Source organism: Cantharellus anzutake (assembly GCF_015039405.1).
Source record: "Cantharellus anzutake strain C23 chromosome Unknown EI90scaffold_6, whole genome shotgun sequence".
NCBI lineage: Eukaryota > Fungi > Basidiomycota > Agaricomycetes > Cantharellales > Hydnaceae > Cantharellus > Cantharellus anzutake.
Genome location: NW_024066956.1, coordinates 987,635 through 1,005,649, shown reverse-complemented (window position 1 = coordinate 1,005,649; position 18,015 = coordinate 987,635). Strand labels below are relative to the sequence as shown.

General features: G+C 49.4%; 10 protein-coding genes across 10 annotated transcripts; 6 read left to right on the top strand and 4 right to left on the bottom strand.

The window, feature by feature from the left end:
* The first annotated feature begins 39 nt into the window (after positions 1 to 39).
* EI90DRAFT_3038018 (cytochrome P450) lies at positions 40 to 2,365 on the top strand. The gene is made up of 12 exons (XM_039058831.1): positions 40 to 110; positions 171 to 411; positions 468 to 519; positions 580 to 683; positions 740 to 761; positions 815 to 919; positions 978 to 1,149; positions 1,206 to 1,261; positions 1,313 to 1,326; positions 1,389 to 1,568; positions 1,625 to 1,754; positions 1,808 to 2,365. The coding sequence occupies exons 2-12, from the start codon at positions 383 to 385 to the stop codon at positions 2,189 to 2,191; spliced, it is 1,248 nt and encodes a 415-aa protein (XP_038921446.1). The 5' UTR covers positions 40 to 110; positions 171 to 382; the 3' UTR covers positions 2,192 to 2,365.
* EI90DRAFT_2293148 (uncharacterized protein) lies at positions 2,343 to 2,920 on the top strand. The gene is made up of 2 exons (XM_039052837.1): positions 2,343 to 2,544; positions 2,600 to 2,920. Exons 1-2 carry the CDS (start codon positions 2,493 to 2,495, stop codon positions 2,830 to 2,832), a joined length of 285 nt encoding a protein of 94 aa, XP_038921445.1. The 5' UTR covers positions 2,343 to 2,492; the 3' UTR covers positions 2,833 to 2,920.
* Positions 2,921 to 3,794: 874 nt separating this feature from the next.
* On the bottom strand, positions 3,795 to 4,584 carry EI90DRAFT_2848997 (uncharacterized protein; the record flags this gene model as incomplete). The annotated part of the gene is made up of 3 exons (XM_039053737.1): positions 3,795 to 4,027; positions 4,150 to 4,382; positions 4,439 to 4,584. Coding segments are annotated over 3 exons (612 nt in total), but the record flags the coding sequence as incomplete, so codon positions are not given.
* Positions 4,412 to 5,968, bottom strand: EI90DRAFT_2293909 (uncharacterized protein). The gene is made up of 4 exons (XM_039052838.1): positions 5,732 to 5,968; positions 5,598 to 5,681; positions 5,003 to 5,543; positions 4,412 to 4,948 (listed from the first exon to the last, which is right to left on the bottom strand). Exons 1-4 carry the CDS (start codon positions 5,768 to 5,770, stop codon positions 4,584 to 4,586), a joined length of 1,029 nt encoding a protein of 342 aa, XP_038921443.1. The 5' UTR covers positions 5,771 to 5,968; the 3' UTR covers positions 4,412 to 4,583.
* Positions 5,969 to 6,480: 512 nt separating this feature from the next.
* EI90DRAFT_2293952 (uncharacterized protein) lies at positions 6,481 to 9,360 on the bottom strand. Its single transcript, XM_039052839.1, has 2 exons — positions 9,181 to 9,360; positions 6,481 to 9,123 (listed from the first exon to the last, which is right to left on the bottom strand). Exons 1-2 carry the CDS (start codon positions 9,285 to 9,287, stop codon positions 6,630 to 6,632), a joined length of 2,601 nt encoding a protein of 866 aa, XP_038921442.1. The 5' UTR covers positions 9,288 to 9,360; the 3' UTR covers positions 6,481 to 6,629.
* A 1,944-nt stretch (positions 9,361 to 11,304) lies between these two features.
* Positions 11,305 to 12,513, top strand: EI90DRAFT_2291931 (uncharacterized protein). Its single transcript, XM_039052836.1, has 5 exons — positions 11,305 to 11,493; positions 11,556 to 11,786; positions 11,848 to 11,972; positions 12,026 to 12,106; positions 12,168 to 12,513. The coding sequence occupies exons 1-5, from the start codon at positions 11,356 to 11,358 to the stop codon at positions 12,325 to 12,327; spliced, it is 735 nt and encodes a 244-aa protein (XP_038921441.1). The 5' UTR covers positions 11,305 to 11,355; the 3' UTR covers positions 12,328 to 12,513.
* An 88-nt stretch (positions 12,514 to 12,601) lies between these two features.
* EI90DRAFT_2291527 (TPR-like protein) lies at positions 12,602 to 14,187 on the top strand. The gene is made up of 10 exons (XM_039052835.1): positions 12,602 to 12,621; positions 12,680 to 12,928; positions 13,012 to 13,031; positions 13,079 to 13,119; positions 13,173 to 13,233; positions 13,302 to 13,323; positions 13,379 to 13,431; positions 13,486 to 13,609; positions 13,668 to 13,748; positions 13,800 to 14,187. The coding sequence occupies exons 2-10, from the start codon at positions 12,757 to 12,759 to the stop codon at positions 13,841 to 13,843; spliced, it is 618 nt and encodes a 205-aa protein (XP_038921440.1). The 5' UTR covers positions 12,602 to 12,621; positions 12,680 to 12,756; the 3' UTR covers positions 13,844 to 14,187.
* Positions 14,188 to 14,942: 755 nt separating this feature from the next.
* Positions 14,943 to 15,723, top strand: EI90DRAFT_2291453 (uncharacterized protein). The gene is made up of 3 exons (XM_039052834.1): positions 14,943 to 15,190; positions 15,344 to 15,553; positions 15,613 to 15,723. Exons 1-2 carry the CDS (start codon positions 15,097 to 15,099, stop codon positions 15,550 to 15,552), a joined length of 303 nt encoding a protein of 100 aa, XP_038921439.1. The 5' UTR covers positions 14,943 to 15,096; the 3' UTR covers position 15,553; positions 15,613 to 15,723.
* Positions 15,724 to 15,835: 112 nt separating this feature from the next.
* On the bottom strand, positions 15,836 to 16,639 carry EI90DRAFT_2907210 (telomere stability and silencing-domain-containing protein; the record flags this gene model as incomplete). Its single annotated transcript, XM_039054281.1, has 2 exons — positions 15,836 to 16,181; positions 16,239 to 16,639. The coding sequence occupies 2 exons, from the start codon at positions 16,637 to 16,639 to the stop codon at positions 15,836 to 15,838; spliced, it is 747 nt and encodes a 248-aa protein (XP_038921438.1).
* A 129-nt stretch (positions 16,640 to 16,768) lies between these two features.
* Positions 16,769 to 17,808, top strand: EI90DRAFT_3117600 (ras-like protein; the record flags this gene model as incomplete). The annotated part of the gene is made up of 7 exons (XM_039063009.1): positions 16,769 to 16,777; positions 16,835 to 16,880; positions 16,944 to 17,018; positions 17,098 to 17,179; positions 17,248 to 17,441; positions 17,503 to 17,621; positions 17,680 to 17,808. The coding sequence occupies 7 exons, from the start codon at positions 16,769 to 16,771 to the stop codon at positions 17,806 to 17,808; spliced, it is 654 nt and encodes a 217-aa protein (XP_038921437.1).
* Between the last annotated feature and the right edge of the window lie 207 nt (positions 17,809 to 18,015).

Genomic DNA, 18,015 nt, shown 5'->3' with positions numbered 1-18,015 from the left:
GGCTTTGGGGCCACGAAAAGGAATTCCGCTTCGATGGAAATCATGGGGATGTGCTCGTGAGATGGGCCGACGAGATAGGAGGTGTTGTTAGAACGAGAGGGGCATTTTGGGCACGTCTCTCTTCTCGGTCTAACCTGCTCACGTTTTGAAATGTGTGTTGCATTATCCAGCACCCGGATATTGTAGGTTACATTATACCAGAAGAACCATGTAGTCACCGATCCTCCCTCTTCGACAGCTTATTATCTCGGACCCTCTTGCCCTCTCTCATGTGCTGGTCAAGAGGACATACATTTATACCAAATCGCCTGTGTTTCGCACCCTAATTGAACGCCTTGGGGGCAGGAGCATCATCTGGGCGGAAGGGGATGACCATCGGAAAATGAAACTCGCATTTGCACCTTGTTTTTCGTGCGTCTCCAGAGTCCCCCTCCTACTCGTCCTGTCTCAAAGAACTCATATCATAGCACGCAACGAGTCCGCAGAATGGAGAACATAGTCATGGAGACAGCTCATAAGGCAAGGCACTCGTTTATATATAGATGTATCGATCATTCCGGTTGTTGACTATGTTTCTAGCTGACAGGCGTGCTCCGTGATCATATAACTCCGGATCACGGTTCAGGTGGCGAGGCGTCTTGCCCGACTATACTAAATATCATAGATTGGAATACGAGAGCGACGTGCGTAGCAATAAGTTGATTACGGTTTAAATAAGGCTCCTCACACGTTCCTGAAGGTTGGACATCATAGGCCGTGTGGTATGTTTCCTGGTATTTGTGAGCTATGTGATCGTCTCGGCTCAGTTTGGCAGGCATTTAATTATGACTTCCGTCTCGGTGAATCCGATGCGGCCAAAAGGATTTGTCGCGCATGGACTCATCAAGTCATGCTCGGGACGACCCTGGGCGGCTTTGTTGTATGTCCCTTCTGCAGATTTACATGTTACACCGTTTTGAGTTACCTTCGCATCCAAGGCACCGTTGGTTCTTCGTGCGCTTCCTTTCATCTTATCGCTTCCATTTGGGTATACAAAGGCGCAGGGAGACGTAAAACTTTGCGTCCAGGAAATCGGAAAAGATATGGTAAAGAAGAGGATAGCGGACTTAGGGGACAGCACTGTAGATGATGTTTTATTTGGTTCCATCGGTACAGTACATACCCTAGCTGGGTATGGATGCATGTGCTGATACCGCATACGCTAGTTGTAGCATGCCGTGGCAAAGATGGACAAGTGTCAATAGATAGGGTCTTGGATCATGTTCGTCCAAATACTCTCTAGCCTGCACCTAGGATCTCATAAAACTTTTAGATCACAACCTTCATGTGAGCAACGGCCACACGTGGCTGTCACACTGCCCTCTAAGATGTCTTTGTTTGGTTTCTAGCTTGGCGGGACATGAAACAACAGCTCTAACACTGAGTCATACAATATATGCCCTGGCACAGCACCCAGCCGTGCAAAATGAGCTGCGTGCGGAATTGGAATCCTTTGGCCATGAGCCGACATTCGACGATTTTCATGACAACAAGCAGCTCAAAATGCTTGATGCGGTTATGAAGGAAGGGTGTGTCCATATGTCTTGTCATCCAGCCACGGCACTGATGGGAATGTATTATGTAGCATGCGATTGTTTCCACCTGCGCCCCTGGGTGACCAAATTGCTATGGAAGATGACATCATTCCTCTCGGTCGGCCAGTCCGTACCAAGGACGGTTCACATATCCACTCGATACACATACGTAAGGGACAGGTATGCATTGATTCATTTTATGCCGTCTATGTGGCCAACACGCTTGTTTTTAGATAATAGCCATCCCGCGCATCGCCATTAATATGCGTCGGAGCCTCTGGGGCCCAGATGGGACGGAGTTTATGCCTGCTCGATGGCTTAAGATGGCGAACGACGCGTATCCTAAGGCAATGATGTCTGGATGGAACAACCTCAGCACTTTCAGCGAAGGCGGACACATGTGCCTCGGGTACCGTCTTGCCGTCTTCGAATTCAAAGCGATCCTATATGCGCTCGTGAAGACGTTCAAGTTTGATCGCGTGGATGGGATCAAGATACAGAACAAAAGATCTACAGGATTGCATCCAACAGTTATCGAGAATTCAGGAGAAGCGAGTCACATTACCATGGACGAACCATGGTTGCCTGTCAAAGTCTCGTTGGTGACTCCGCACTAGCCGTTTTGTGGGACAACTTTACTGGCTGTTATGAGACAACAGCATCCCAATTGCCTGTGCGTACACACGGAATAGAGGACAACTTCACTGTATCCCTTTCTTGTAAATGTACATACTTGAGGCTTCTAAGCACTTTGTAGCAAATGAAATTCCTGGGTACAAGCTCGAGAATCACTGCCCAACACTTCAACTTCAGAGTCATCTGGTTGCGATATCATGTCATCGCGAGGCGGTATTTTTTAGTCCGCCTCTACAATTATATTACTATACAAATCGAGGCTGCAGCATAGTCTAAGGAGGGATGAGCACGTGTAGACCCAATTGGTGCCAGACGCCACTCCGGTATCCGAAGGGTGCGTGAATTCTCCTTCCATTAAATACCCCACAGCCTACGATTGTTTTTCACAGCACCTTACTCTGAACGAGTCGCCCTGGGAGACGATGTGATTCCTCCGACCCAGGCTGTTTCCGCAAAAGACGGGTCGCAACTTCGCTCTGTACGTGTACAGAAGGGACAGTCAACGCCGCATCGACCTGTTTCTGTGAGGCTCATATGTCCTGACGGGAATTTGTTCAAACCTTCTCGCTGGCTTGGGACCGCACAAGGCAATCTTCCGAATGTTAGGGTGGAACCATCTTGAGACTTTTAGTGGATGTGTCTCGGGGCAAGACTTGCCGTCTTCGGGATCTGTGAAGGCATTCAAATTCGAAGAAGTGGAAGGCACCCCATCATTGCAACCTATCGTTGTCGAGAATATCGGAGAGGCGAGCCATAATGTGACGGACGAGAAGCCACGGTTGCCTATCAAGGTTTCAATCAGCCGCCTAGGCTTGACCGCGCCGGGAAAGGCCGATTCCTACCTCTGTATCCCAATGTCTGCCATGATGTAGCAGCGAAACATGACCAGCTGCCAATGCCACATACTTGTGCTACGTTTGTGCCATTGTTCGTCCACTGAATTGAAATTTAACGAGGTAACTTGCTGATGTGGTTACGACGTTTAGATCCTGAAATACCTGGGAAGGACCCATTCTTTTGGGACTCGACGAGGGGTACACATCACCAGCCCAGCGTTCGAAGGGCCGCTAGAACGAGTGCGCGATGAAACCTGACGTGTCTGAACCTCGAGAAACTGCCGCGACCAACCTCGGATCCTTCACGCAGTGGCATGAAAGGCTTCAAGTGGAGCTCGTCTTTACATGGCCGAACGAATGAAATCGATTTAAGGAACCCTCAAGGAAATCCACACGGGACCAGGGTTTAATATACATACACATTCTGAACTTCACACCCCGTTGGGGGCAGGGTATTTCACATCCCTTCAAATAGTGTTTAGATCCTGCCTCGGTATTGAAAATATCGGTTTAAGATGGGATTGACAGGTGGCAATTTGCCTTTATGGATTGTCCTTTCTATCAGGTATTATGGGTCACGGCCGGAGCACTACATACATCTTGAGATTGCCGAAAAATCTTCAGCGAGCAGAACTGTCGAGAAGGCGACCTAAAAGAGTTCGTCCTCGTCTGCCCCGCGGGATGAAGTCGTGTCCGGGGCAAACGTAGAAACCTTAGAGCAATCCTCATTCGTCAAATCACTCCATCCTAGCACAGCCAGCACTTTCATATCCGCCTCCTTGCTCTCCAGTACAGCTTTTAATTTCGCCACCAATTCCTCTCGAGTGCCACTAGTGGGGATGGATGGATTACGCAGGGAGTAGACGGAGAGGTTGTATTTGAGCGCAGTATTTGAGAGATTCGAGCATTCAGCGGGGTCTTTAATTAATGGATAAGCCGTGTTCGCGGCCGTCAGTGCAGAGGTTTGTGGATGACTACGTCCTGGGTCAGAGAGACGAAGAGCATGCTCCTGAGACACGTCTTAAACAGCGTAGCGCGGGAAAACAATAACTCAGAGTCGACAGACTATCGCCGTTGAAGGTTAACAGCAGAAGAATACGCACTTTTCAAATAGTCGATGCATCCCCGAGGTAGCTCGATTCGCATCCGAATTGCGGGTCGGACACTTTCACAAAAGCGACGGAGTCCGATCATACTAATTCCGGTGCCATGAATGCTGAGCGTACGCAAAGAGTCGAGGTACGCAAGATTGATGCAACAGTCATCAGAAAGATTCGGATTGCAGGCGAGATTAAGGGACGCCAGAGTGCGCTTGAGAGGAACGATGTATGCGATGCTAGTATCACGACGCCCAATAGGAAGTTGCCACTTTCCACTGATCAGTGCACTCACGCTTCGTTCGTGATCCGTGTGTTGGGAAGAGAAAGGATTTCCAGCCTCGGCAAACTGCTGATGAAAGTGAGATCACAACTTTGAATGGGTATGCCGTCCAATATCAACTGAATCAAGTCTTGGAAACTGTTCGGTTTTTTCAACACTAGCTTGTCGTGATCAAGATTCGAGCAGCGAGCACAACTGTTAAAACTTGTGGGGACGCACCTGAAAGCACATCTTCCAGAAGTGAATCCGGGGCAACGAGAAGAGCTGGCCTCAGGGACGACCGAAGGTCGAGCCTTGTGATACCCTGAAGAGCACGAAATAACTCCAGAGTAACAGGCCATATATGACCCTGATCACTAAGATAGTCGAGCACAGTTTGGTACGAAACGTCGATCCCTCCACCAGTGGCGGCAGAAAACCCCCTCCTCAAACGGACGCCAGGCAAGAGGCTGTCAAGATCACTTAGAAGGATTGCAACAGAGTCCGTGTCACATGGGCCATAATCCGGTCCGTACAACTGATCTAAGTAATAGCTGTCTGAGCTGGGTTGTGGAAGGATTAGCGAGCTTATCATGCCTTCAAGCTCCTGAAGTGCCCGGGCATACTCTCCAAGCACGTTGCGAGTAGGTCGCAAACCACTGAGTGTTACCCCACTGCGATTAGTTATTGTTGTCCAACGAGTACTGTGCACGCGTTTGTAAGCCGGGGGTGAAGCGGTGGGGACCGGTTGCGACGAGGCTAAGGATTGTTCAAGGTTCAGAGCTTCTCCCCTGCTGATGTCGAAAGAAGACATTTGAGACGACTGGGACTCATTAATGGGAACTCTGACAGCTTTGGAGCGCAGAAGATCCGGATAACGATCAGCTACAGAAGTAAAATCGCCGGTACCCTGAGAAAAGGCGCGAGAGTCTGGATATTGGTTAGCAGTTGAGTACGTCCTCGAAGCCGTGGTGTGAGTAGGCGAAACATAGTAGTTTATCTGTTCTCGTGGGCCATGACGGGAAGATAAGTCGTGATCGTTTTCCTGGCATTTTATAGCTTCAACGAGCTTCACGGCGTAAAGCTTACGAAGGTGGGAGAAGTGATCCTCGCGAGAACGCGGATCCACGGAGTAGTCCTTGCGAATAAAACGCGTTCGGATAGGGAGTAATTCTTTAGACGCCTAACACACTTCGATCTCAAGCGTGTCCACTAGGGACTGCACAAACTCCGCTGCAGGTTGACGAGGAAGCCAAAATGGGTTTGAAGGTTCGTCCTACATGCAAAATGAGCATAGCAGCAAAGGCCTTAAAATGACTAGCCCACGGCAACAGGTGCTTCTGGAAGAGATCGAAAGTTGACCATAGGAATGCGCACGGAATTTCCGATGTAGAAGCGAAGTCACTCCAGAAGAGGTCTCTCACGCTCAGATACATTCAACAAGTTACCTTGGTGGGCCGTCATTCAAGCGCTTCTTGGCGCCTCATGAGGAACTAATCGCATCGAAGATGGCTTTCATCTTATCTGGCCACGTCGAGAAGGCAGGCTTTGGATTCTCGGGGCCCGATCAGGCCCAACATTCCTATTTTCCAGAATGCACTCTGCACTTTCGCCAACCTTGACACGGCATCTAGCACTACTCAACGTATTTCCCATCTTATCTTGAGTCAATCAGTGAATTTCTGCCGACCGCTTATCCAAGGTTATCACAAGTTTGTGCTTCAAAAGCTCTCCATTGCTGCTGGTCATCTCATGCAACAATATGCTAAAGATCTCTTGTCCATCGCGGAGATGGTGCACCCTTGCCTCAGGAACCATTAGAGTGCGAGGTTACGTCTCTCCTACTGGAATCCTGCTAGGCGTCCAGGAGGTCGTAACCTACAGGAGTGCTGTCGCAGCGAAGCATTATATCACCCGCCAAGACTGACTTTCAAAAAGCTCAATCGTTTGGATACTGTCTCGAGACTTGCCAATATCTCGCACGGAACTCCGGATCCCTTTCGACGCATATAATTAGTCTGGTGACTAGAAATACATCAAGTACAGAGAAGATTCAAATGAACGAGGTAGTACATCAACCCTCAAAACATAGAGTCCAAAGACCGTTGAGATTAAGAAGATGAGGGACATTGGAAAGCGAGTGGCGTAAATGGGAATTAAGAAAAGGATATCGCAGCAGAAATCATTGATTTCCTGGGATACCATAGAACGCAAACCAGATATTTCATGCCTGGCGGGGAGTTTCTGTGTCAAACTCCGTACCGTGCACCCGGACACGGTACAGGCAAGTGTACTCAGAATGACCCCAATTGCTCCGTATATCGAACAAAACAACGCCGAAGTCTATATCAAGGTTCTTGATCCGGTCTGGGACTTGGAAAGTCTGCACATTGTCTGGAGCGTTGATGTCGTATTCAAACTTGGCTAGACTGAGGAATTCGAGAGTCTTAGGCAATGCGGCATAAGGAGGTCGTGGCTCCTCCATCTCTTCAACCTCATCTTCGTTCAGTGTACCGGCCTCCTTCCGAATACTAAGCTCCTCCCGATGGGCGGAGAGCTTGGCTAGATTATCGGCTCCATCTACAATGCCCCAAACGCGGATGTGCTTCGGAGCAGGTGTGATATCGTAGACAACGTCCTTGCTGGCGTGATCGATGCTAAAGGAAGAGATGTGGATGTGTCGAGTGAGATAGACCCCGAGTGTTCCATTAGATCCACGGAGTGGCCAGCAATTCCCAACGTTGAGATCGGGAATGAGAGCGGTGACGGGCGGGCGAGCCAGGGGGCCAGACGATCCACCCACGAACGGGATCCAAGACTTCCTCACGGACAGTTCATAAGTCAGGGATGTCAACGAGGGAATGATCCGGCCGCCTCCGCCGTAAATCGCAAAATCTGCCAATCCAATACGATCCTTTAGAGCGCGCAGTAGCATTCGTTCAAAATACTGCGCGATGGCGGGGGTTACTTCCTTCGGGCCTTTGGTGGACCGACCCTTGCTCTCTGAGGCTTGCAAAGCAGCCACCTTCTTCTCCAGGTCACGTATCGACTGCGGCGTGACTTCTGCCGAAGTCTCGACTCGACGGATCCAATCATGCAACCGCTCGATGGTGGATTCGATTTTACTCAGGCCATCCGGTGGAGATGCTTGCTTCTCAAGGCGCTTGGAGACGCTCGACATGACATCTCGCACTTCCGTCATGAAATTCTGTAATTTCACATCCGAATCATCGGCGCGTCCTCGGATGAGCTGCAACTGGCGTTGGAGAGATTGAGTAACAGCGGAATTGTCCATTCGAGATAGTTGTTCCGAGAGGGAAGCGAGTTCGGCCTGCATTGTTCCAAATTGAGAACTAAGTTCCTCCCAATTCTCAGGAAGTGCCGGGGATGCCTTGTATGGTGCCTTCGGAGAATGACCGATAATTGAGCCCAGCCAACCGCCTCGCCTAATATATGGTGAATCATCCGTCTCCGGACGTTGAATCCATAACGCAATCCCAACGAGTAATGTGGTCAAAAGAAGGTTTCGAATGGAGAAATAATGTTGACTATTCCGTAGCCACGAGAGTGGTCGAGTAAGTGTGATTTCGTAAATCGATCCAAAGACGTCCATGAGGAGCCTGAGTATCGAGGCGATTAGGAGAAGAATGCTCCGTAATCCCAGCACTGTTCCACGGACAAGGATCCCCAGTGTGGCACCGATACCAACTTGTCTACTTGGCGCATCTGAATACGCGCCGTAGGCCCGTTCGGCAGGAGTCGGTGACGGAAGGCGATCTATCTCTTCGTGTGTTAGGTCAACTACTGACTTCTCGTCTTCGAAACTTTGATTCCCTCGGTTGGAGTCTGGTGGACGAACGGGCGACGGATCGCGGGATAGCTGTTCCATGCCGCTACCGCTATGATCCTCCAGCGCTTTCCGCGATCCAACACTCTTTCTGGTCTTCCCATGCCCTTTTCGACGCTTCTCGGCCGAAACCATGGGCAATTGGCCATCAAGCGATGCCTTTGCATGCAAGCCCTTCTTCTTACGGCGTCTAGTACCACCATCGCTAACGTCGTCGGCGGACTCCTCGTTCTCCGAAGCACTCGGTTTGTAGGCTTTGTTATCGTAGGTCATATGCTTCCGGTGTTTTTTTGCAGCCTTAGCAGCAGCACTGGCTTGTAACTCGGCAAACTCTCGCTCTTCTGTGTCATAATCTCGACTCTCCAGATTTGAGGATTCATCGATAGACTTGGACGCCCCAGCAGCATCAAAGTCTAATAAAACGTTCATTGATTGGAAGCCCGCCCCATTTGATTCCCGTAGTTGAAGGAAATACGGGGAGAGTGCTCTCTGCCGCTCGCCTAATGCTTCAACTGGGCTCAGACCACGTTTCCCTCGGTCGTTGTCGAATGAATCTGATGGCTTCAGCTTGTCGTTTTGTTTCTGTTCGCGGGAGTTGGGGGGCCGCTGGTAAGAAGGGAGTGAGCTCGTAGACTGAGAAGGATCAATCAGGGTGGAAGACGATGAATGAAGTGTGGATACAGATGGTATAGAGGTGGTGCCTTTGGCCTGAGCAAGCGCATTGGCTATACGTACAGAAGTATCTCTGGACGGAAGACCGGGCGCCTCTGTAGGGTTTGGGTCGACTAATTTGGAGGATGTGTTTGGTTTTCCCCTCGAGTTGATAAGAGTGCGGTTTGCACTGGACGAGTTCGATACTTCGGGTGGTGCACTATGATACAACCATCAGCAAAGCGGTATTCAAGACTCTGTTCGTTGCAGAACAAACCCATAGGCGAAAGATGGTGGTATTGCCGTGGTCGAAGGGCCAGCCCTTCTTCGAGGAGAGGGAGGTGATGGTTCCTGTCGGGATGACGATGGTAGTGTCCCGCGCATCAAATCTTCAGTGGGAGCCTAATGCGTCTATCATGGTCAGAAGCGGCTTGTACCCGAGTGGTCCGTAACTCGAAGAGCTCACAAAGGTGGTGGGCATTCAGCAGCCGAGATATGTGTAATGTCACGTCGAAGACTTCGAAAGAGCGAGTCAAATGATCCAAGGAACGAGTAGCAGTGCTTTCTGAGCTTTGATAGAATAATGGAGAACAAGTACAAGGTGAGAAACGAGGATGCGCTTTGTCGTTGCCACCTGCGAGGCCGGATGCAAATGAGAGACAACAATCAACAAAAGCGATCACAAAGCTACTTTCATGTGCTTGTGCGAAGCCTCTTATCACTCTGATGAAGCACTGTATTACTTGGGATAGGCGAGAGCACTGGAAGAGATGGAAGGAGCAAGGATTGGGTCGGTACGACCAACACGTGGCTGCCTCGAGGCTTAGTGTCTCTTAACGTATCGTCAATTTCTAGGCTCTCCCTCCTTTTTATACGCCGAGTCTTGATTATCACTTTCATTTCTATTGGTTATTGCACTGGATTGCCCGGAGATCTCATTGCGACAGAGTACAAGACCTAAGGCAGCCAAATTTGGTTGTTCGCTGTCCACGGACACCAGCGTCCGCCGATGCTGTGGATGACTGATTTCATACTGAACGGGCATGGAAGTCCAGCTCATGAAATAAAACTCCAATTGGCACCTCAGACAAGTGGTTCCGATCCAACCTCCGGATCCCGACCTGCGGTCCATTACGAAGTCATAGAGGCTGGAATCCTGCCTAGACCTGTGGCGTATGACATGATTGATGCAAGATATATTGTCTGTGCAGTCTGGCATGAACAACGGAGTGGGCAAGAGTTGCGTATCGGTTCCAAAAACTGTCGCAACGGTTACCCCCTGGGATGCATTTTTGTTGCCCGTTGCTACCAATAGGCTCTGGTTCCCTCCGTACTCCGGCGAAATCGCGTGCTAAATTGAAGCCGATCTCATATGCCTGGCGTGGCTGAAACACTGGGAAACGTAGTGCTACCTCTGCCGCTTTCTCAAGTACTGCTGCCTACATACACAGAAATGATCTTAGAAGGTGTTAGCCCTTTCACTGCATCATCAGATTGTTAATGGGCCCCACTGAGATGTCGGATACCGTCGATTAGTTGGGTATCCGCATCTGCAGGTTTGGCCCTTAAATACATGCGTGAGTGGCAACAGTGATACGCGAAAGACAAAGGAAATGAGGTGGGGCAAACTACAAAGGTAACTGGACGCTTTGTGGTCCAGTGCCAAGTTGCAGGAGCGCCCCGACGCCTCTCCCAAAGCTCAATTTGTCCGGTCCGAGCTCCTCCAATCCGGCGGTGACGTGCCGGGTGGATTACCGCCCCTGACCGCCTGTGGCGTTGGACTGCTAACTTCAACACAGATGACTACCAGGCTACTATTGTCATGAGGGCCCCTTAAACTGAATGGCCGAGCTTGCGGCACCTTCTGCGTTCCAGTAAGATTAATAGATACAAGTGCTGTTAATTAGAGTATTCGCATATATCATGTGGGTGCACCAAGGGGCCAACCTTTGAACCCCACCCACCCTCCCGGGGGCTCCCGCGGAGAGCTTTCGGGGCGCTGGCCCAACCCCCCCCCCTCCGGGCCCCTGCGGAAGGCATCTGGGCACACCATGCTGTTGATTGTCGTTGTATGTATATAATATCTGCGCCCACTTGGACCAAAATTCTGCATCTAAAATGTAAGAATCATCTCCATGGTCAATGCGATGCAACTGCGCACTCAAAGGATTTCTGCATATTATTCTTAGCTCACGCTGTTTTGAAACTGAATGTTAATGCAATGCTGTCCACTATATTCCATTGCAAAAGAATATGATAGGTATTGTGTGGCGTCTTTGACTTTGGTCTATTGGAAATAATGTGACCTGCACGAGGAGAGAATCTAAGTGACTTTTACAATGCGTGAAGAATGTCTCTGGGCGCGTGAACACTGAGCTAAGCAGGACTGAAACGGCAACCGCCCAGTCCGGAAGCAAGCGACGAGAATCTTTAAATTGCTCAACCCTCCAATATGACCTCAACAAGTGAAGCAGTAAATGCTGTAGGACTAGAGCGGCCTCAAGTTGCAACAGACGATGAACCCCATTTAATGCGGATATCTTCGGCAAAGATGCATGCCTATGTGGAGTGGGCTCTCAAATTTCTCCAGGTCTGCAATTCATTCCTTGTGTCTTCTGCGTTGCAGAAAAGAATGACCCTCACCCAACTAAGGAAAACAAATATCGTCCCCTGGTTCTCCACACCCTACCAGTTCCCTCATCGCGGTTGGCATCGGAACCACCGCAGGAGGCGGAAACTCCCAATGCTGCGTCTACCACAAACAAGCGAACGGAAAAGAATTCCATGCTTTCCCATTGTACAACCAGCATCCCGAGACTTGTTTCGATCGTTGAGACGATCAAGCGGGTATTTGCAGCATCCATGATTCGGCATAACTTAGATGTTGGTCACTTCCTTCATAAGACTGACGACAGACACCTCATTTTGCGTTCTTATCGAGTAGAACCCAGAAAGTCCTATTTTACTTCATCAATACAACTTAGTAGACTCGTTAGAGAGCGAGGCATCAACTAATCAAGAGGGGAATGTGACGATTGACCTGGAGTCAGTCTTAAGCGGGAAAAATCAGTGAGTGAAGCCCCATCGTCCAAGAAAATACTCATATCTTTCATGGTTGTCAGCTTGCAGGTCAAGAAGACGCCCTATATGAAAGTTATTTTGTGTCGAAGAAAGTTACCCCAACAACTCGTAGGAAAAGCCTCGTAAGTGCACCAGGCCCCGGTTTCGCCATACCTTTCTGTCATCTCATTTTGAGCCTCATAGCTATCAGGAACCGTTAATGCCTCCAAAGAAGTCTCGATCAACCAAGTCACGGGAGCGGAAGCGGCGACGCAAGCAAGCGAGAGATGCACAAGCAGCTTCGGCGGAGCAGAATGCAGTTCCTGAAGTCATGGAAGTTGACCCCTCGTCGAAGGATTCATGAGTCGTTCCGAGCCCGCTCGTTCGCCCGTTCATTTTGGCCCGTTCACTTCGTCCCGGGGTTACGTGGAGGAGTGGGTGTGCCCAAGTACACAAAACCCATATCGCGATTCCAACCGCGCTCAGCGTTCCAATTCTTTCAAACAAAGTCATAGCTTTGATCGCATGCCCTTCCAATAGTATATTCCCAATGTAGTGCATCCTTCCTCGGTGTTGACTCACTCCACCTCTGGGAGTTGGTAACGTCCATCCTTTGTCGAGGCTGGCAATCAGCTGCGCGGCAGGAACTTTCAACTAGGTTGGCTTAAAATGTCAGAAATCTTATTTCGCATGGTGACGCTCTGTATTTACCCTAGTTTCAGAGAAAGTCCTCATACATCGTGTGCGCCTCATACATCGTGTGCGCCTCATACAAATCTTGGAAGCACCATGAATGTCGATGATATCGAAGTACAGCCACCACTTTGAAATTTCCATTCTCCTCTGCCGCTCGATGTCTGAACCACCAACGAACGAGTTCTCCTCTGTTGAAGAAAAGATGGAAGTTGCACAGGGACACAAAGAGAAAGGAGACAAGGCGTTTCGCTCTGGCGATTGGAAGGCCGGTCGGTGTCATTTCTTTCACGATCGTCGCCACTCTCCTTTTGCGCGCCTAACCTAACGTTGATTTCTACCGTCGTATATCCAGCACTCCAAAGTTATCACCTCGTACGTTGAATGTCTCGGGAAAAACGTCTTATTCATCGAATTGTCAGGCTCTGTTGTACCTCACCGGTTTGGATAAGCGCGGGTTACCGTAGGTGTATCTGGACCACCGTTCTGACGACCTCACGCGAATAGATGATTTAGGGCGATCCCCAAGGAGATTGCTGAGTCGGTGGATCCTGATGAGGCAAAAACCTTGACCCAAGTCAGTAAACCGTCCTCACCCCAACCGCAACTATTACCGATCCCATTTAGGTTGACATTCTGATCGAGAACGTTCGACTGAATATGGCAGGTCAACCCAACCCACGTTGATTAGACCCTGTACAACCTTGTTGATTTCTTCCTAGCATGCCATTTGAAGACTGACAATTTCAAGAGAGCCCTCTATTATGCCGATGAGGTATGCACATGGATAACAGTAATATTAAATTGGATACAATCACTGGGTTATTAGGTCTTGAAGAAAAACCCTACCAATACGAAGGCGCTTTTCCGCAGGGCAAAGAGTTTATCTAGCACGGGGTACACCGAGAAAGCTATCAAAATTCTCGAAGATCTGGTTGCGAAGAATCCTGATGGTTGAAACTTTTCCTTCGTATCCGATACATGGTTGCGACTGAAAGATGCTTTGTGTAGATTCAACATTTACGTCAGAGCTAGCTGCGGCAAGGGCAAAAGAGAAGGAAGCCGATGTCAAAAGTTATAAGAAGTTCAAAGGTTTGATAACAGACTCTTTCGATCCGAACTCGTCCTAAGCAGTGTTGCTAGGCTTCCTTTCGAAGGACAAGGGCGAAAAACCTGAAACATCGTGATTCATGCTTATTGGAGATTTGGCGCAAAACTCACACCCAGCTATGCCCCCGGTCGTTACACTTTCTGACTGAGCTCGTTGCATTCCATCAACTAATTGGGAATTTGTGTCGTTACTGGTCCACAATTCTGTGCCCTCGGGACAAGCCTCCTTGCTGATTAGCCGGGAGGCGAACGGGAGGCAAAATTCCGCCACCGAATCTCCCCCGCCAATGAAATGACTTAATATAAATCCGTAGCTCGCTCTGGGCCCCCTCTTCCTCATCACACTCGAATCTAGCATCCTTGCCACTGATCAACTGAAGCTCCTTCCCTGTCGCGCTAGTGCCTTTGATAAAGGTCTCTGTTGAACCTGAGATACGTATGAAAGCTGGAGTATCAGTGGTTCCCTGCCCTAGTTCGGTGGGAGCCTGAAGGTGGACAACGGTACGACCCACGTCAATTGTCACGGTAGTGGAAACCACCTTGTTGCCTGCGCCCAGAGCCTCGGTGACAAGCTCAGGAAATTTATAAAACTAAAGCCGTTGAATGAACATCCCATGGAAGACCCAGACAACATTCGGGATTCTCGCATCGGCATAATCACTCAAACCGCAGTTCGGCGCGGGGGCTCAGGAGAAAAGTTGTTCTGGAGCTACCAGCGCGTCAATTATTGCCATCATCACCGAAGCGTTCTGTAACTCAGTTGGATGGGCAAGTGGTGCCGACGCAATATTCAACTTCATATTCAGGAGGAAAGACTACAACCATTGGCGTCGATAAGCACCTCCTGTACGATATCAATGTTAGGGCCGTTAAGAACACTTGCGAGGACATGGGCACGTCGAGACCAGAAACTGAAGATAATAGAGGAGACGATCCCAGTCTTTAGGCTTGTCGCCTTTGTTTTCCTGCAATGCATAGTTTGGAAGGGGCCCGAAGTTTCGGGGGCTTGTGTTAAGCATTAGGACCTGAGCGTAAACCTTCGAAGAGATCAACTTGGAATACGAGTAAAATTTGGGTCGGCGATCGCGACGATCGGCTTGAAAGAGGACATTTTAGAGTGTTATGCAGCTCTATGGTGACCCATGTTCATATGCACAAAAGTTCGTGTCGCATTCAATGATTAGTGCCTAACCAGTCGAGTCGCCCGCCCTTGTACACAAAGTACCCCAAGTTGCCAGCCAGAGATCATAGGTGCTGGGCGCGAGATAACACGTCGCTGCCGCGAACTGTTCAATCGGTATTTGCCGTTTCGAGCCTTGTCAAAGCCAACATGACCTTGGGCACGAAGATCGCAGGATTTGCAGCTTTTGGCGTCGGCGTTCGTGCATGGGCACTGGGGATACAGAGACGTCCTGTTTTCGAACGTATGTCGCTTAATTTCCATCCGAACTCGACTGCATACTACTTGCTTCGCACGATTACTACAATCGCGTTACCTGTTCCTCCGCGTGCTCCTGCTCACCATCAGTCGCTCTGAACAATGTTAATTTAACGGATGATACTCACATGTGATTCAGGTCCAGTAACACACGCTGCAACAGCAGCCGCTTTCGGGACACTTGGTTACTTTGTCTATCACTGGGAAATACGGCAGAATGAGCTGATTGAGAAGAAGCACAAGGGGCTCGGGAGACCGAAATGGGATGATGGGAAGGGTTTCAAGCCAACCACGAGTTGGACGGGGCAGAAATTAGACGGGGAAGGGTTGCCTTCATCTGAGAAGTGAGGTAGGTGGACAATCTGACTCCTTTTCACCCGACTCTGGAGTCGCTCATAGCTGCTGCAGGTCATGCAGGCATTAAACTATGCGATAGAATGCACGTTGTATATCACACTTGCAATTCTTATTACCATAAAAAATACACATCCATTGCCTGCAGGTCGCCATTGTCCACACTGTAAGATACATAGATGTTGCGCAGGAGAGGTTATGGGCGGGTTACTCTTAACTAGCTGCTGCTACAGGTGTAGCACCCGCAATAGGAGCATCGGTAGCGGTAGTTGAAGGCTCATTCTTCGCGTCCTTCGATGAGGAACCTGCCTCGGTCGACAGCTTCGCCTTCTTTCGCTTTTTCAGCAGACCTAGAGTCTCCACGATCAGCAAATAAGAAAAACAAACCAAGGAAATACAACGGACCCGCAGCCACTGCACTCTTGACGCCATCAACTAAATCCTTGCTCTGCTCCAGATACTCCGTGTCATCAAAGCGATGCTTCTGGCCGGCCACAGGTCCTGAACTTGAGCCAGCTTTAGGTTCAATCCCTAGCCTTTTCTCTAACGCCTCAAGTTTAGCTCGTTGCGCCTCGGCGGCAGCTTTCTTCCGTGCTGGCTCGTTCTCCACATACTCCGCCAACCTACACGCCCAGAAGTTCATAAGCAATAGGAAACAAGCCGAGGAAATTTGGACCCACTGTTGTGCCTGCTTAACAGTACTGATACGGCGGCCATTAAGATCGCGACAACTATCGTTGTTGCTTGTCTTCTGAGAGCTCATGCGACCACCCGCTGCACGCAATTGAGAACCGAAACCTCCCTTGCCACCCATGACCAACGGTGAAAGTCGCAGAGAAATTAGTTGCGGGTGGGATACCTCATTCTTAAGTCTGGATATGAGAGAGGATATTGGACGATTATCAAGACATAATGGACCAGAAGCCGAAGACAAGACTGTAGAGGGAAGGTGGAATGGGACATGAGGGAATCGGGAAGCCAAGAACCCAGGAAGGTCCTCTACGTGCGTTTCATTTGGAACATCAAGGGCAAGGGTAGGAAAAGGTGGAAAAGTGGAAATGAGGATAGTTGAGGTCTGCATGGAGATTCAGCCAATCGAGTCACGTTGTCTCGGTCTATGCCGAAATGCCTGTCGGCTGAATTGCCGCTGTCAGCCGTGGGCTTCTTGATATCATCAGCTTTTCCCTCATTTCTTGCTTTTTTCTTGCTAATGTCTAGAGTTCGTTGCACATTCCATTCCAGAGGAGAAGTTTTCTTACCCCTTATGCATTGACAGGCACAGTTTCTCCGCGAATACAAGCTTGTCGTTGTCGGTGGAGGAGGTGGGTGATCTGTCTCAAGCGAAACACGTTTTTCAACTGACGTCCGATTCCACATCCAAACAGGTGTCGGAAAGTCGGCTTTGACCATCCAGTTTATTCAGAGCCACTTTGTCGATGAATATGACCCTACGATCGAAGGTAAATGGGTTATCACTGTCAATTTAGTGATGGGGATTTGTGAAATTGAGCTTCTCACGTTCATTGCGTCTCCTCTCAGACTTCTATCGTAAACAGTGTGTCATAGATGAAGAGGTCGCCTTGCTCGATGTGCTTGACACTGCAGGCCAGGAGGAGTATAGGTATGTAGCATATTTTACTTGGAGTAAGCGCTGAATTAATCCTGCGCGCCTTTGTTGGCACTTCCCAGCGCTATGCGCGAACAATATATGAGGACTGGCGAGGGCTTCCTCCTGGTGTATTCTATCACTTCGCGGAACTCTTTCGAGGAAATCAACCTTTTCTATCAACAAATTCTCCGCGTCAAGGATGTCGATAGGTTCCCCATGGTCGTCGTAGCCAACAAGTGTGACTTGGAGTATGAGAGACAAGTTGGGATGAATGGTGGGTGATCGTTGCCTGTAACACGGAAAGGGCGTATTTGCTGATTGCGTTTGTGATTCAGAGGGTCGTGACCTTGCCAAGCTGTTCAGCTGTAAACATGTCGAGACCTCGGCCAAGCAGCGGATCAATGTAGACGAGGCCTTTTATGCGCTTGTTCGCGAGATAAGGAACTATAACAAGGTTGGACAATGTTCCATTCTATTGCATCCCTAAATTCATTATGGAGCTCCAATCACAGGACCAATATCGGCCGGGCCAAGCGAATGCCGCTCCAGTTCCCTCAGGGCCAGATCCTCAAGCGTCGAAGTCCCAGATGGAGGAAGAGTCTCACAGCTCGGGCTGCTGCGGTGGATGCGTTGTTGTTTAATCCCGATCTGTTTCACGCTTGTATTGTCTTATCCGGTATCTCGTTCCTTTTCTCTGGTTCTGGTGTGTTACTCCTACTCTTTGTTTCCTAAAACTCACTCGTTTACTCCACGTCGTTCCCAACTCGCTTTATTCACTCTTTCAAAGATGGAATTCACAAGCCACAATCAAAAAAAAAAAAACAAGCCATTGTTCAACGTGTATATCA

Bases quoted from the DNA above. Each gene is read 5' to 3' on its own strand.
- EI90DRAFT_3038018 (XM_039058831.1), top strand. From the start codon at position 383: ATGAAACTCGCATTTGCACCTTGTTTTTC. The intron at 920-977 runs GTATGTCCCTTC...TTCGCATCCAAG, and splicing joins CGACCCTGGGCGGCTTTGTT to GCACCGTTGGTTCTTCGTGC. The intron at 1,150-1,205 runs GTACAGTACATA...CGCATACGCTAG, and splicing joins TGTTTTATTTGGTTCCATCG to TTGTAGCATGCCGTGGCAAA.
- EI90DRAFT_2293148 (XM_039052837.1), top strand. From the start codon at position 2,493: ATGAGCACGTGTAGACCCAATTGGTGCCAGACGCCACTCCGGTATCCG. The intron at 2,545-2,599 runs GTGCGTGAATTC...TGTTTTTCACAG, and splicing joins GCCACTCCGGTATCCGAAGG to CACCTTACTCTGAACGAGTC.
- EI90DRAFT_2293909 (XM_039052838.1), bottom strand. From the start codon at position 5,770: ATGGTCAACTTTCGATCTCTTCCAGAAGCACCTGTTGCC. The intron at 5,682-5,731 runs GTGGGCTAGTCA...TTTTGCATGTAG, and splicing joins TTCCAGAAGCACCTGTTGCC to GACGAACCTTCAAACCCATT. The intron at 5,544-5,597 runs GTGTGTTAGGCG...TTTATTCGCAAG, and splicing joins TGGACACGCTTGAGATCGAA to GACTACTCCGTGGATCCGCG.
- EI90DRAFT_2293952 (XM_039052839.1), bottom strand. From the start codon at position 9,287: ATGCGCGGGACACTACCATCGTCATCCCGACAGGAACCATCACCTCCC. The intron at 9,124-9,180 runs GTTTGTTCTGCA...GTTGTATCATAG, and splicing joins CCACCATCTTTCGCCTATGG to TGCACCACCCGAAGTATCGA.
- EI90DRAFT_2291931 (XM_039052836.1), top strand. From the start codon at position 11,356: ATGACCTCAACAAGTGAAGCAGTAAATGCTGTAGGACTAGAGCGGCCT. The intron at 11,973-12,025 runs GTGAGTGAAGCC...CATGGTTGTCAG, and splicing joins GTCTTAAGCGGGAAAAATCA to CTTGCAGGTCAAGAAGACGC. The intron at 12,107-12,167 runs GTAAGTGCACCA...TGAGCCTCATAG, and splicing joins CAACTCGTAGGAAAAGCCTC to CTATCAGGAACCGTTAATGC.
- EI90DRAFT_2291527 (XM_039052835.1), top strand. From the start codon at position 12,757: ATGTCGATGATATCGAAGTACAGCCACCACTTTGAAATTTCCATTCTC. The intron at 13,120-13,172 runs GTAGGTGTATCT...TAGATGATTTAG, and splicing joins TTGGATAAGCGCGGGTTACC to GGCGATCCCCAAGGAGATTG. The intron at 13,324-13,378 runs GTCAACCCAACC...ATTTCTTCCTAG, and splicing joins CGTTCGACTGAATATGGCAG to CATGCCATTTGAAGACTGAC.
- EI90DRAFT_2291453 (XM_039052834.1), top strand. From the start codon at position 15,097: ATGACCTTGGGCACGAAGATCGCAGGATTTGCAGCTTTTGGCGTCGGC. The intron at 15,191-15,343 runs GTATGTCGCTTA...CATGTGATTCAG, and splicing joins GAGACGTCCTGTTTTCGAAC to GTCCAGTAACACACGCTGCA.